This window comes from Acyrthosiphon pisum, chromosome A1 (assembly GCF_005508785.2).
Source record: "Acyrthosiphon pisum isolate AL4f chromosome A1, pea_aphid_22Mar2018_4r6ur, whole genome shotgun sequence".
In the NCBI taxonomy this organism is placed as follows: domain Eukaryota; kingdom Metazoa; phylum Arthropoda; class Insecta; order Hemiptera; family Aphididae; genus Acyrthosiphon; species Acyrthosiphon pisum.
The window spans coordinates 51434053-51448259 of NC_042494.1; the positions used below are offsets into that span (position 1 = coordinate 51434053).

Here is a 14207-nt window from a genome sequence, read left to right on the forward strand (position 1 = left end):
AGTGGTGCGCATAAATGTTGATTTCTAACAGCTGATCAACGATATGAGAATAACTACTAGCGCTCCAATACATAATATTGTACATCTTTGATATATTTTGTAGTACCAACATAGACTTAGATATATAGATATATATCTTTAATCGTGACTTAGTATAAGGTCTATGCAAGGTGGATTTATAAATCCACCTTGTGTCTAGGAGTACCAAGAGAAATCACTTTAATGCAAAAGCACGATTATAAAGAACAGGTCAGACGTCGACAATATGATTTGTACACAACTGCCCGGTCACAACTCGTTACAGTTTACGTAGTTGTAATAATATCCGCTAGGTTGGCGCTGCTAGTTAATCGGGCTATCTCATAATAAGTCTATAATGATGTTCTTTATAAACGTGTAATATCAAATCTATGAGTTACCTGCAATAATTATTCGAACTTTAAATACTTATAAAAAAAAACTGTGACTAAGGATTTTTAATATTTTTCAAATGTCATTGTAACAATATAGTAGAAGCCTTATATTAAATTTTCAAGCTTTTTTACCCAATAAATAAAGTTTTATTGACATTCATAGAAAAAAAGACTAATAAATTAGAAACTGAAAATGTTCCTAAACAGTTCAAAACAAATCAAAATATTTTGAAAATGTTGTGTATAGAAAATGCAAATATTGCAAAAACCAGTGAAAATTGCATGTATATATGTACATTTGTTTTAAAGTACACCAAAGTCCAAAACCAAAATCGATTCTATCAAAACAAATTTGCGTAAAATTCCCGTTTTCCTTAATTTTTATGTTATTTTCCCGGTGCTTTTGAAAACTATTGAGAATTTTAAAATTTGATCTCCCGAATGCACCAACTAGATAGATTTACTTTCCTATCAAACAAGATACTGTTGAAGAAAATCGAAGCAGTTTTACTGCCTCAAACGGTGGTGAGACACAAAAATTAAAAAATACCTACATATCATTGTAAAATCAATACATTAATTGCTCCGTTCCGAATTTAATATGTCCAAGGAACAATATTCTGGGCTCATATTTAGTATAAAAACATTATTTAGTTAATTTTAAATTTACATTTGCCCCATTACAATTTAAAAAATAAAAAATTTGGGGCAAATGGAATTGAATATCTCTGGTATAATTCATTAGAATAGAAAAAAGACTGGGGTAGAATTAAATGAATCATCTGTACATATTAATTATTTCTTCAAATGGTTATTAAAATATGAGTTTTTACATTTTGCCCAAATTCTCCTATTTATTTTGGGGCAAATTTTTATTTTACTGTAACAACTTAATTTAATACATATTCCAATATTTAATTCTAAGACTAAAATAGTAATAAATATTAAATATTATGGCGACAAATTGGAAATGACTTATTGGCGCCCGTCGATAGTTTTATGGGTGATCGGTGTACAACATTTTAAGGTAAAAATATATCTTGTTATTAATTTATAATAAGTACCCTGCTTTTATAGCCATATTCATTCCAAGCAAAAATATGAAACTTAGATTATATACAATAATTCTACGTTTAAGTTATATCCATAGATAATAGTATAATATTCTTATATTATCTATGGTTATATAATTTTAAGTTATATCATGCGTTTATAACTAACCACAGACTTCTATATAATACTATTATATAGAAGTCTGTGTAACTAACTAATAACAAACTAATAAATTACCTATGAACATTGCATTTAAGTATTAAACCCAGGGGCGGATTTATCCATAGACCACCAAGGCACGTGCCTAGGGCGCAATTTTTTAGTTAATTTTTACTTTTTACTTTTTCATATGATTTCATAATGATATTTACCTAAAATTATATTTTATATTAATTTTTTTTCGTGTACAACTTGCATGAAACTAGAGAATGGCTCACGTAGTCACGTCGCAGTAACGTTTTAATTTATAAGTAATTGTACTAATTCCAATGAGCTATTTTTATTAAACGACCGAAGTACTTCATCAATTGCTTTTAACCATAGTTTTTTGTCATGTCGACCTGTAATTGAATTATAGTCATACGGTAAATCATCAATCAAGGTATCTGCATTCAGTGCCAATGCACTAAAATCAATAATAAACAAAAAAAAACAACACAATTTTCAGTTGGATTTTACACCGTTTTATTCGTTTTAAACAATGCACAAAACGTTTAAAACTATTGTTTTAAACATAACAACCCTTAGTACATATAGGTTTAATATTGTGTGTAAACTGTAAACTTTATGAGCAGTTGGTGACAAATTATGAAGATGAAAACTGAGAAGACCTTACCAGCACTATATAGTTAGTATACCTATTACCTACGACCTACATACCATAGGTACCTACTATATTTCCGGTAATATATAACCACAGACTTCTATAATATACTTAAACCTAATACATAAATACATAATATTGTATAGGTATATAAAAGTTTGCAGTTGTTTAAAATAATTACCAATTAAACAAATATGGACATTGACACTAAACCAGTTATCATCATACCTATTCAATAACTGTCTATATCTCTTTGTTCGAGCATTATTATAATATGTTTTATTCATAAATCTAATTGTAAGGTTGCATTTTATTTTCTTGAGTAGGTATATCGTAGGTAGGTACCTATATGAGTATAAATATAACTGAATATTTCTTTGTTACCATGTGCCCTTGAAAGTTGAAATTTCCTTAACCTATATGATAGTCTATCATGTATTCATGTATTTAGTTTTAAATAATGAACAAAAAATGTATTTTCTCAGAAAATAAATTGTCATAAATTCACTTTAGCTACCCAGCATTTTTTTTGAATATTTTTCCCGAAACATACGTATTTTAACGAGCTAAGAACGTTGGTGAAAAAAAACATTTCGGAAATCATTATTTTGGAAGTTATATTCTTCCAAAGTAGCGATTTTACGTTTATAATATACTACGTATACACACAACACTACAGTACCTGCCTACCTTTTTTACTGCCGCACGCAGCGCCTATAACGAATTTAGATTATTTTTTTTTTCGTACCTCCCAATTATGTAGTCATCATAAGCATGCTGAATTTGGCAGTCGGACTTAGTACTTAGTACTTAGTTATTTGTAGTCTGAGACTCACCCAACGTCCCAACGTGGTTTTACGTAACAAACTGGGTGTATATTAAAATACTATACATTTCAATTAGCTTTAACTTTAAAACTAATAATAGTAATTGTTTTCAGTATGCTTATAAAGTTATAATTACATAGGAATGTAAAAGAAAATCAAAATTCGTTATAAGCGCTGTAGTAAAATGTAGTGTTGTGCGTATGCGTAAAATCGCAAACTTTAGAAGAATATATCCAGACAGCATTTTGTAATAATAATATTATAATAGTATTATAATAACGTTATACTAATATTATTCGTTATTATGTTATAATAATATTATTAAACAAAAAATTGCTGTCTGGGTAACTTCCAAAATACCTACCTGATGATTTCCGCAATTTTTTTTCTGCACCATCGTTCTTAACGATACAATACGTATGTTTCAAAAGTAATTTCAACTGAGTACATTGTGACGATAATAAATGAGTTTGGGAATGAATTTTTATGATGGGTTAACTTTGAATGAAAAGCACGATTAAAGATACTATCTTAAATAGTAATGAAAAGTGATGTAAAATGAATTCGTCAATTGAGATAGTTTGGATTTTTAAGAAATTGTGGAGATTATTATTTTTGATTAATCAAGGAACAGAGACGATTGACTGGCAAGGCAAACCGAGAGATCATTTGTCTTGGTAGCAGTGGCGTAATTTAAATTTTTTATAGAGAGGCAAAAGTTTTTACCAGCTCAAATGGGTAGGTAACTTAAAAATCAACCGCTCCTGTTCCTTTTCCTTTATAAAACACATACATACCAACTTTCAGGCATGTCCAAATATAAATATATTCCAACAATTAATTACTAATTAGTAATTAACAATTTATCATTGTTACGATAAATTCTTAGTACCTATCTATACAATATAATATTTTCCCATACATACAGGCAAGTGTTTGTACTAATATAGTATAATAATGGATAATCGAAAACCACTGGGCATTGTATAGGGTAATATGGGTAATAAGAGGCAAGAAAGAATTTTTGAGTTTGTGGTTCCACTTTCCTTCTAAAGTTTTATTATATTATGAAACAAAAATAATTAATTAGATAATAAACTTATATATTTAATGCAAATTAAATTTGATAACATTTAGATTCTACAGTAAATCAATATTATCTAATAATTTTTCACATTTAATCAATCTAGATGCTGTTTTTCGTTGTTTCTTAGCATTGGCCTTTTGTAATTTTTTTAGTTTTAAAATACCAGGTTGTAAAACAATTTTTGTTTCCATAGGCTCAGATTTCTTCTTTTTCCTCCATCGTAATTTTCCAGATTTTTTTGTTTGTACGCCATCATCAACTACTACCATTGATTTGCCATCTACATCCATTGTATCTGTTTTCACTCCTTCACCGGTTGATTCCGGTTGTAACTTGGCAAGTTCTTCCATGAATTCTGTTTCTATTCGTTGCACATTATCCAAATTAAATACATCTGTTACATTCGTAACAATTTGTGCACTTAAGTGGACTGCTTCAATTTCTGGTGGAAGTGTGTGATACCTAATTTTGCCTCTAAAATAAAATGTTTATTATTATTTTTACTCTATTTAAGCATTTTAATACAGTGGGATATGTGTGGACTTGAAGTTCAAGCGACCAGCCAAAAAGTTAGTTATCAAAGAATAATACAATAATAGGAAAGTCTAGGGACTGAAAAAAAAATGAGGAAACTATTTCGAGTAAACCTGCTAGTTTGACTGTACATACCGATTCCAATCTTCAACCAAGCTGCGAGCTGATGTAAATATATCAGGGATTCCGCCACGACCAATGTTTCCAAACCGTCTAGCTTTTAAATATAAAAAGTGTTCACATGAATCATATTGTCCAATTCCATATAGCTTTTGCATCTATTAAAAAACAAAATGTTTTTGAATAATACAATTATGATGGGTAATAAAATAAAAAATACGGATGAAATAATTTTCATTCAACTAGTCAAACTACAATCGAGTTTAACTTATACAAATTCATTTAAATGTATTTTTTTTTTTAAATATTAATCAGGCTTAAATTTTTTTTTTAATTAGAGAAATTAACTCTATAAACTCCGCACCACGAGAGAAAAAACCTGAGTCCCGACCGAAACACTTTCGATTCCGTGCATCGCCACGTATTTGACATACACTAAATGGCACAAAAAGGGAATGCCTACAGTCTGCATGCGCGAAACGGGTTCCTTCTTTCATGGCGAGGAGTATAGTATGGTTTTTTTTACAAAGTTACTTTTGATATTGAAAAGTAGAGTTTTTCATCAAGAAAAAAAGAGAATTTCAATAAAATTTTGTTTGAATAACAAGTTAAGTAACTTAGCTAACACTGTATAAAAGTTATAAGAACTTAATATTGACTGAATAAATTGGTATTAGGAATTTTATATAATTAAATAAATAATAAATCACTACCCACTTATGTTCATATATATTTTTATAAAAGATCTATTATAGCCATCCTATAGTCTTAAATCACCTATTTTAATTTAATTGTGTAGGTAATAAATTGTATAGTTATTAGCTATGTTAGATAATTAAAAATTAAATTAAATTTTTAAATAATATAAAAAATGTTTAATGTTCAACCGGGTAATAAAACAACGTAGTGATTTTGGATTATTTTTCATAATATTTTATGTATATTTATTAAATATATAGAATTGTTGACACTTTTAAGTTCCTATGATGATTGTTCTATAATTTACATCAGAATCAATTTTAAAATAGATTAAAAGTAAATTGTGCTAAGTTTTCTAATGGGAAATTCTATTTTTTTTTATATGAAACTTTTAGAGCACACCTCAAATAATAACAAATTATTCAAAACTAGTTGAAACAAATAATAGGAAAACTTTTGATTTTTCAGAATTCAACATCAGGTAAAACGACAAAGTAATGATTATAAGTTCAATAATATTTTTAATTTGTAGTTAGAATCACACTCATTACACAGTAACTAGTTTACATAAATATTAATTATATACCTGGTCTTTAGTTACACGTCCCACAATTGTAGCAGCACAAGCAATAGGATCTTCAATATTTCCAGAACTTACAACATTTTTTAATCCTACGCTATTAGTAGTAGATGTTTTGTCTAAAACTACACCTGGGCAATCCAATAGTTTAATATGTTTATCCAACTGAATCTCTTGCATGTTTCTAAAATTTAATTATTAAATCAGTTAGTTTAATCAGCAATTTAAACAAACGATTATATTTATATATAAATTATACAAGCAAATAGCAATATTTTGTTTCATACTAATCATTACCAAATAATTAAATTATTTTGTATAGGTACATTGTACATTTTGAATAAAATAGAAAAAAATAATGCTAAACTATTGCGTAGGTATAATAAAATTAACATAAAATTATAATACTTGGTTACACCAGGGACAGCTCCAACTTGACACGCTCTGGACCTTTTCAAACTGTTAATCAAACTACTTTTACCAACATTAGGCATACCTAAAACATTTTATTATATTTAATATTATGACATTAAGTTTGAACAAAAGAAATATACATATATTATGATGATTAACAACTTTAACTACAATTTAGAATAAATGTTATTATTTTATTTACCTACAACACCTACAACAATTGATGTCTTCATTTTGTCACTACGACAGTAATTGGCTAAAAGTGTCATAACTAATTCTGCACCAACACACAGGCTGATAGCTTTTTCCGTATCTTTTTTACACTTGTTCATTTTTCTATGACCAATTCGTGAACCCGCTTGTTGAGTACTAGCTTTAAATGGTACTGCCGGGGTTCCTAATTGCCCTCTAAAATATGACAGCCAATCACGGACTATTTCGGCTGGGACTAAGTCTGTTTTATTTAATACCACAACAAGTTTTTTTCCCAAGTCTTGAGCTGATTCGGTCACTCGTTTACATCTGGTGCCTAATGGATCACGGGCATCAACTACCTCTAAAACAACATCAGCAGCACTAACCACCTAAACAGTTAATGACTTAATTTAATAATTATTAAAACATAACATATAATTTGAATAAAAATACAATACTTTTCTGAATTCATCTTTAAAAGTCTTATTATCCAATTTCACAACATTTTTATAACCTGACTCTTCTTCAACATCTTCAACTTCAACAAATCCAGCTTGCATTGATTCGGTTTTTTTTACAAATTCAGCTAAAGTCTGGGATAATGGAAGCGGTTCAGTTATTTTCTCAGGTTTCTTATGTGTAGCTTTTTGAACATTTGCTGTTTTTATTGATTCTAATTTTTTTCCTATTAATTGTCAAATGACAAAAAATTTACAACTGTTTATTTGTAAAAATTATTTTAATTATAGTAAGCAGAGCAGGCGCGGATCTATAAATGAATAAAGGGAGGGACTAGACAAATTTACTTAAAGTACATAAAAACATAGGCATTAAGTTAGTTTTTATAGTGAATATAACATGCATATTATAAAATAATAATAATAACAAAATTATTTTTTATTACATAATATATTATATAATTACGTAGGCAAAAGTGAAATATTTTTAAGTACCTAAGGCCTAATGGGGAGGGGGCTTTGGCCCCCATATCCCATCCCTTATATAGTTATATCTGCCCCTGCAGATAGTAGCGACATGTATAATAGGAATACACCATCATACAATAAGTCTTAAATTAAAAATATTTCAGTAGTTTTGAAAAATAAGTGACAAACCTTTCTTCCATTTTAAAAATGCTCTTCGATTTTTTGATTTATCTAAGTTATAAATAAATTGTATAAATTTTAATTAATATAGATATATTGAACAAAATGAATAAAATTAAATAAATATAATATACATACTAGCTTTTTCGATGCCCATACTGCAGTTAAGTTTCAAATTGGGTTAAAAATTTAAAAAAAAAATGAACAACGTCTTAGGATTAGGCTAAATTAATTAAAATGTCCTCATAATATTGAAAATGTAGTCACTACGACTTGAGGGTTTATTAGTAAGTGCTTAATGCTTATCACTTTCGGTTTTATCTACATCGTGGTCTCAACTTTTTAGCACGGTTTAAGATATACCTACAACCGTGCTTTTTAGCCTCTTAAATATCTTATCATTTACGACTAACGATGCTAACTTCATTTGGTCCGGAAGTCGCAATCAATTTATCGGATCTCGTATCTCGGTTTAATATTCAAAAACTAAACTGAAACATATTTCGGTAATTTGGCATAATAGTCGTATGCTCGTATAGGATTATTACAACGAGTTTTCTTAAAACCCATTGAAACTTTAGGAAACCCGGGTCGAGTGCGTTGGACAACAATCATGAGTAACACGGGCATATTTGCAGAATTTATCGGCAGAAAGGTGAATAGAGTGAGATGGAAGCCAGATGACCTGATGGCATCGACAATGTTTGTCACCGGTTCGTGGGACAATGAAGATGTAAGATTAATGATGTAGATGTAGATTGTCATGTAATATGTGAGCGTTTCATTATTATTTTTATCGTTATAGGACAACGTAATAGAATTGTGGGGACTGACATCGGAAGACGAAAATTCTGCCAAAGATTTCCCTCCAAAACTTTTGGATTCTGTACAACAAAACGGAAATGTTACACAAATTAGAGTATGTATAATATTATAAGTTATTCTCGTTTACCATAGTATAGCATGTAGATTGGTCAAGTTTTTGATAGGATAAAGATGAAATATTCTTATTCTATCAGTCGCTGATGTGTATTCCTCTTATTTTATTTTGCTATTTATTTGATATAATGACAACTACAAATTTAATAATCTATTTATTGTTTTTTGAAAAAGCTAGAATTTATTTATTTAATAACAATAAACACCATACAGTTTTTATAAACTAACTAAATAATATTTATTATTATTTCAAGTTTTTAGATAACAAGTTTGTAGCTGTTAGTACAGACAATGGAACAGTTAAAGTATATCGCGTCATTGGTGAGAATGAAGACTCTAATATTCATCTCGAAGAAGTCATGGCTTGGGACAATCTACATTCATTGGGGTAAGATTAAAATTTAATTTCACTTCAGTATTTTGACAATAATTTTGGTTCATTTATACATATTATATTAAACTATATTGATTAAATAATGAAATTGTATTTATAGGTTGTCATTTCCAAAATAATTATTTAAAAAAATGAATACCCATGAATTAATGATGTGATTCAATTTATACTTAGTTAGTAAGACTCAGATTATATATAAATTATTATTTACAGTAAAGGACAGAGATGCTCTTGCAAGGATCTTGCTGTATGTAACTTTTCATTAGCAACCATTGGTGATGATTATAAACTTAATGTCATATCATTGAACACTAAACAAATTCATCAAGTTCTAGGTAAGTACCTAAACATTTTGTTGTTGGATGTGGATACAAATTGTTATATTCTCTTGAAACGTTTTTAAAAATTAAAATTGTTGATAAATATTTACATATAATATGGATGTTTGATTATCTAGAAGGAATAAGTAGCTCACCTTTAACATGCATTTGTTTCTTAACTGATACTGAAGTTCTCTGCTGCAATGCACTAAGTCAAATGAAACTTTGGGATTTACGAGTTGCTAAAAGTAGTATAACGGCCAATATCAATAATTTCACTCAGGTAATATTATTAATATTTATCATGTTGTATTTGGCACAAAATATTTTATTTATATTTTACACATCTGAATTTCAGACTCAAGTGCCAATAACATGTGTTGCTCAACACCCTAGTCAAAAACATTTCATTTTTACCGGCTCTGAAGAAGGAGATGTTGGTGTTTGGGACATGAGAACCAATAGCTTATTAACAACTATGAATAGTGGTGACGCATCATCACTTACCGAAATAGCATTTCACCCTTTAGAACCAGATCATTTATTTACATGTTCATTCGGAGGAAGATTACTACAATGGAGTTCTAAAAAATCATATATGTGCCATGTTGACCCAGGTATATTGAGTTGTATACAAATAATAAAGTAAATGGGACAGTAAAATAACTTTTACAATACATACCTAATTTACCTATACCTATTATATTATATAATATTATAATTTTTTATGCTATTTAAATTGAGTAATGCTGACTCAAACATAATATTTAAAAACAAAGTATTTGTTTGTTATAAATTATTTATGTTTAAGTTAAAACAGATTAACCTATACAGTGCAAGTTTGTTAAAATGTCAAAAATATAGCATAGAAAGTACATAATATTTTCAACATTGTGTACAGCTGCTGTAGTTGTAGTCTAGTGGCATATTGAAGCAGCTCTTATCAGATTAGCCACAGATCTGTCTATGTTTATCCCATAGACCTTATACTCATAGACGGAGCATGATCGTAGTTCCCGCGGCAAATACAGGGTGCGCTGCACATGTGTGGAATCTTCTTCTGCGCATGCGCGAAAACACAACCAGGTTTTACAATAGTAATATTTATCGTAATGTGGTATGCATCATCACAGCATATTTAAATATTATGTGGTAAGTGTTAATAACAATGTTTTTGGTCGCAAGGAATGGTATCACTGCTGGCACGTTAGGAATGACCGCACCACCAACCCGCATCCCACCTGGATGCTCCGTCTATGAGTATAAGGTCTATGGTTTATCCTTAATATACCTTAAGTACAAGACAAGATAGGACAGACTGAGTATCAATCATGTAACAAATAATCTAAGATGATTCTCTATCAATGCACGTATAATATTGTAATAATCCAAAATTCACATATCTATAATTTTGTTATCTAAGAATTTATATCCATAAGACTTATAGTGTTGATAAATAGTTTTGAAATTTTATTCTAATAAAATTAATTTATACTCTAGGAGATCTGGAATATTCAAATTTTTGGGTGAACACGGACAAAGTAAAAACACGATTGTCAATCAATGATGTAATACAACCGATTTATATGCCAATCAACTCATTGGATATTCAAAAACAACAACTTATTTGTGGTGCTGACAATGAAGCAATTTATTTTCAACGTAACCTTAAACTTTAAATTTAAACATAATTTAACAAAGCTCGTATGATTTTTTTTAAAGTTCATTGTTAATTACTATAAATTAAACAACTTTTCATAAAAATGTGTAGGTTGTTTTTAGGAATTTTCGATTACTTAAACTTCCTCTAATTATTAAACACTTATAAAAATAAACCTCTACTATAAACATTTATTTTTTAAATCTATTGGGATTGATGTCTTTAACATTGAAAGTTATGATTGAAATCAAAGAAATTATATTTTATGTATCTTAAACAATTTAATTTACTTTTATAACCTTTTTAATTATCATATACTTATTTATTATAATAATTATTGAATAACCTCAACTAAATCCTTAATTCATAAATATTGGCGAATATTTACTATATTTTTCAGACGTTATGAAACATTATCATTAATTACGTAATTGTCTGTAAGTTAAGGTTTGTAGACTTTTAGATTTTTAAGAAGTTTACAATAATTTCAACTAGAACTTGAGATAATTTTAAATAAAAGCAAGTTTTAGATTATAGTTTTATATTTTAGATTCTGAGCAGAGCGAGGAAGCTATTGGTTTTACAATGGTGTTTATTTTTTTTTTTTATATCCTGTATACAAAATTTCTACCAGAAAGAGTGCTTCGATTTTAACATAATATAGTACCTTATCTTTTCGCAAATTGGATCAAGATGGTACTTTAGGGAGGTCATTTTTCGATTTTACCACTTTTAATCTACTGTACAGCAGACCGACATCCACTTACCTACTTTTTTTTTTAAATTAATGTTTATCTGGAGAGTGGAGGGACTTATGAATGCTTTTCCCCTTCAAAATATTATAAAATCACGAATATGTACAAATTATTTTCTGGGTAAAAATGTATATTACATGTTCAATTTCTTAGGTGAGGCTTGAACATTTTATACAAGGTTTCTTCTTGAATAACTGAACATCAAACATTAATAGTTAAATACTTAAATGGTTCCAGTTTCTTAAACGAATAAATCATATTGACTCTCTTTAATATGCCATTATTATAATCTCTAGCCCCAAACTAACTACGGTCAGGGTCAAGGCCGTAGCCAGAAAAATATTTCGGTGGGGGGGGGGGGGTTAGAGTATAAATGTTATATTATGTAATAAAATATGAAATTATAAAAAATATTATTTAAATTAAGAACATGACATTTTTTTAAAAATTTCGGATTCTACAGATTTTTTTATGGTACAATTTATTTGAATGCGATTGAAAAGTTTCCAACACATTTTTCCAGTTTGAAAAACTGTGTAAAAAATTTCGGGGGAGGGGGGGGGGGGTCTTAATTTTAAAAAATTAATAAAATAAAGGCCACAAATATAGTTATCGAAATAAATAGTTTTGTTTAGATATCCATCATAGTTAAGTACATCAATAAAAAGCAGGTAAGTGGATGTCGCTCTGCTGTACAGTAGGTTATAAGTGGGTCATTGTATAATGGATTGTATTAGACTTGAATTCAATGATATAAATTCGACGCCCCAGTTCAAAACTGCAACAATTCGAGTTATAACAAATTCAAGTTATGTACACCATCTTATAGACGATCTTGTAACGATTTTAGTTCAAGAACACAATAAAATATAGTTAAATTATTGACCACGAGAGAGCATTTTCAAAATTATAATTTACATTACGTTACATAGAGAAACAATATAGAAAACACATTATACCCAACAAACCAATTATTTGGGTTGTTGCAGTTTTGATCTGGGGCGTCGTAATATTGTATAAGAAAAACGGTTTTGAGCGGAGACGGTTTGTCAGTCTGGATATTTTATATTGTTATTATTTATTATAATATCATGTATAAGTTGAATTAATATTATAATATTATAATTTTTTATTCGTTTATATGGTGATAAACAAAACGTTAGAAATTAAAATCCCATTTTTAGCGTTTTTTCTTAATTTTTCGGTGGTTTTTCCCGTGGCATTAAATATCTATTGATAAAATCGAAAAATGACCTCTCTAAAGTACCATTTTGATCCAATTTGCTAAAAGGTAAGATACTATATGTTGAAATCGAAGTACTCCTTCTGGTAGAAATTATGTATACAGGATATAAAAAAAAAAAAAAAACCATTGTAAAACCAATAGCTTCCTCACTCCGCACGCAGTGGTCTGAAATGCAATTTTAGGTGGACAAAATTATTTAATTTACAATATGTTTTCCTAATGTTGTTTAGTTAATGTTTGTTAGTATAATTAAGTTAACAATGTATTAGAATTAAAGAAATTACATTTTTTTTTATTACAATTAAATAATTATTTATTCTGAATACTTATAATCATGGGCGGATTTTTTTATGGTGGGTAATAATGATATTGAATTTAATTATTAATACATTATTTTTGAAGTTGGAATATTTTTAAATACAATATTATAGATGATTAATCTATATATTAAATGTAATTTTTAATTACAAATGCGATCATAAAAATTAAATTCAATAATAACATTTAACAAAATAATCTTATTCCGAGTCTGAATACCTACTACTCGTACTACAATTATTATCGGATTTAACATTAATGATTAATTTTTGAACGGCTTCATCAAATTCAACAATTTTTTTGGTTGGAATTGATCGTAAGCTTGAAATATAAGGATCGGATGAAATCAGTAACATATGAATCAAGTCTTCGTTTTGACATGTTCTTGATATTTTTCTAGTATTATGCTCTCTAATTTTTATAAAATCTTTATTTCTAGACTTCTTGGGCCTTTTCTGACAGTTGACCTATAAAAAATAAATTAGAATTCAATACATACACAATTTAATATTCATGGTTAGTGATTACCTATAGGTACGAGTGAATTGCTTATCACATCAGCTCTATGAATCAAGATTTTATGCACGCTCGCTGGCATGTAGTACCCCATGGATATAACGAAATGTTCTCCATTATATTTATTTTTTAATACATTTAAAATAAATAGCCTGGTTTCAATATTTTGAGGCTTTAAAGGGCCTTCATCATGCAAACATTTAAAGAA

At 28.5% G+C, this 14207-nt stretch overlaps 2 protein-coding genes across 3 annotated transcripts; one reads left to right on the forward strand and one right to left on the reverse strand.

Moving 5' to 3' along the window:
- Positions 1-4202: 4202 nt before the first annotated feature.
- LOC100167469 (guanine nucleotide-binding protein-like 3 homolog) lies at positions 4203-8146 on the reverse strand. The gene is made up of 8 exons (XM_001950113.5): positions 7990-8146; positions 7861-7902; positions 7204-7430; positions 6753-7134; positions 6545-6632; positions 6143-6320; positions 4873-5015; positions 4203-4677 (listed from the first exon to the last, which is right to left on the reverse strand). The coding sequence occupies exons 1-8, from the start codon at positions 8006-8008 to the stop codon at positions 4257-4259; spliced, it is 1500 nt and encodes a 499-aa protein (XP_001950148.1). The 5' UTR covers positions 8009-8146; the 3' UTR covers positions 4203-4256.
- A 70-nt stretch (positions 8147-8216) lies between these two features.
- On the forward strand, positions 8217-11354 carry LOC100165430 (nucleoporin Nup43). Of its 2 annotated transcripts, XM_029487247.1 has the most exons (8): positions 8217-8357; positions 8433-8584; positions 8657-8770; positions 9045-9178; positions 9398-9519; positions 9642-9787; positions 9863-10121; positions 11005-11354. In XM_029487247.1, the coding sequence occupies exons 2-8, from the start codon at positions 8465-8467 to the stop codon at positions 11181-11183; spliced, it is 1074 nt and encodes a 357-aa protein (XP_029343107.1). In that variant the 5' UTR covers positions 8217-8357; positions 8433-8464; the 3' UTR covers positions 11184-11354. The 2 variants fall into 2 exon arrangements, with proteins under 2 accessions (XP_029343107.1, XP_008187736.1); XM_008189514.3 differs by having other exon boundaries at positions 8261-8584.
- Positions 11355-14207: the final 2853 nt, after the last annotated feature.

Excerpts from the sequence above, each read along its gene's own strand:
- LOC100167469 (XM_001950113.5), bottom strand. Across the intron at positions 7,431-7,860 it reads ATTTTTAAAATGGAAGAAAG|GAAAAAAATTAGAATCAATA; the intron begins GTTTGTCACTTA and ends GACAATTAATAG. Across the intron at positions 4,678-4,872 it reads TTGGTTGAAGATTGGAATCG|AGGCAAAATTAGGTATCACA; the intron begins GTATGTACAGTC and ends ATTTTATTTTAG.
- LOC100165430 (XM_029487247.1), top strand. The coding sequence starts at position 8,465 with ATGAGTAACACGGGCATATTTGCAGAATTTATCGGCAGAAAGGTGAAT. Across the intron at positions 8,771-9,044 it reads GAAATGTTACACAAATTAGA|TTTTTAGATAACAAGTTTGT; the intron begins GTATGTATAATA and ends TATTATTTCAAG. Across the intron at positions 9,520-9,641 it reads ACAAATTCATCAAGTTCTAG|AAGGAATAAGTAGCTCACCT; the intron begins GTAAGTACCTAA and ends TTGATTATCTAG.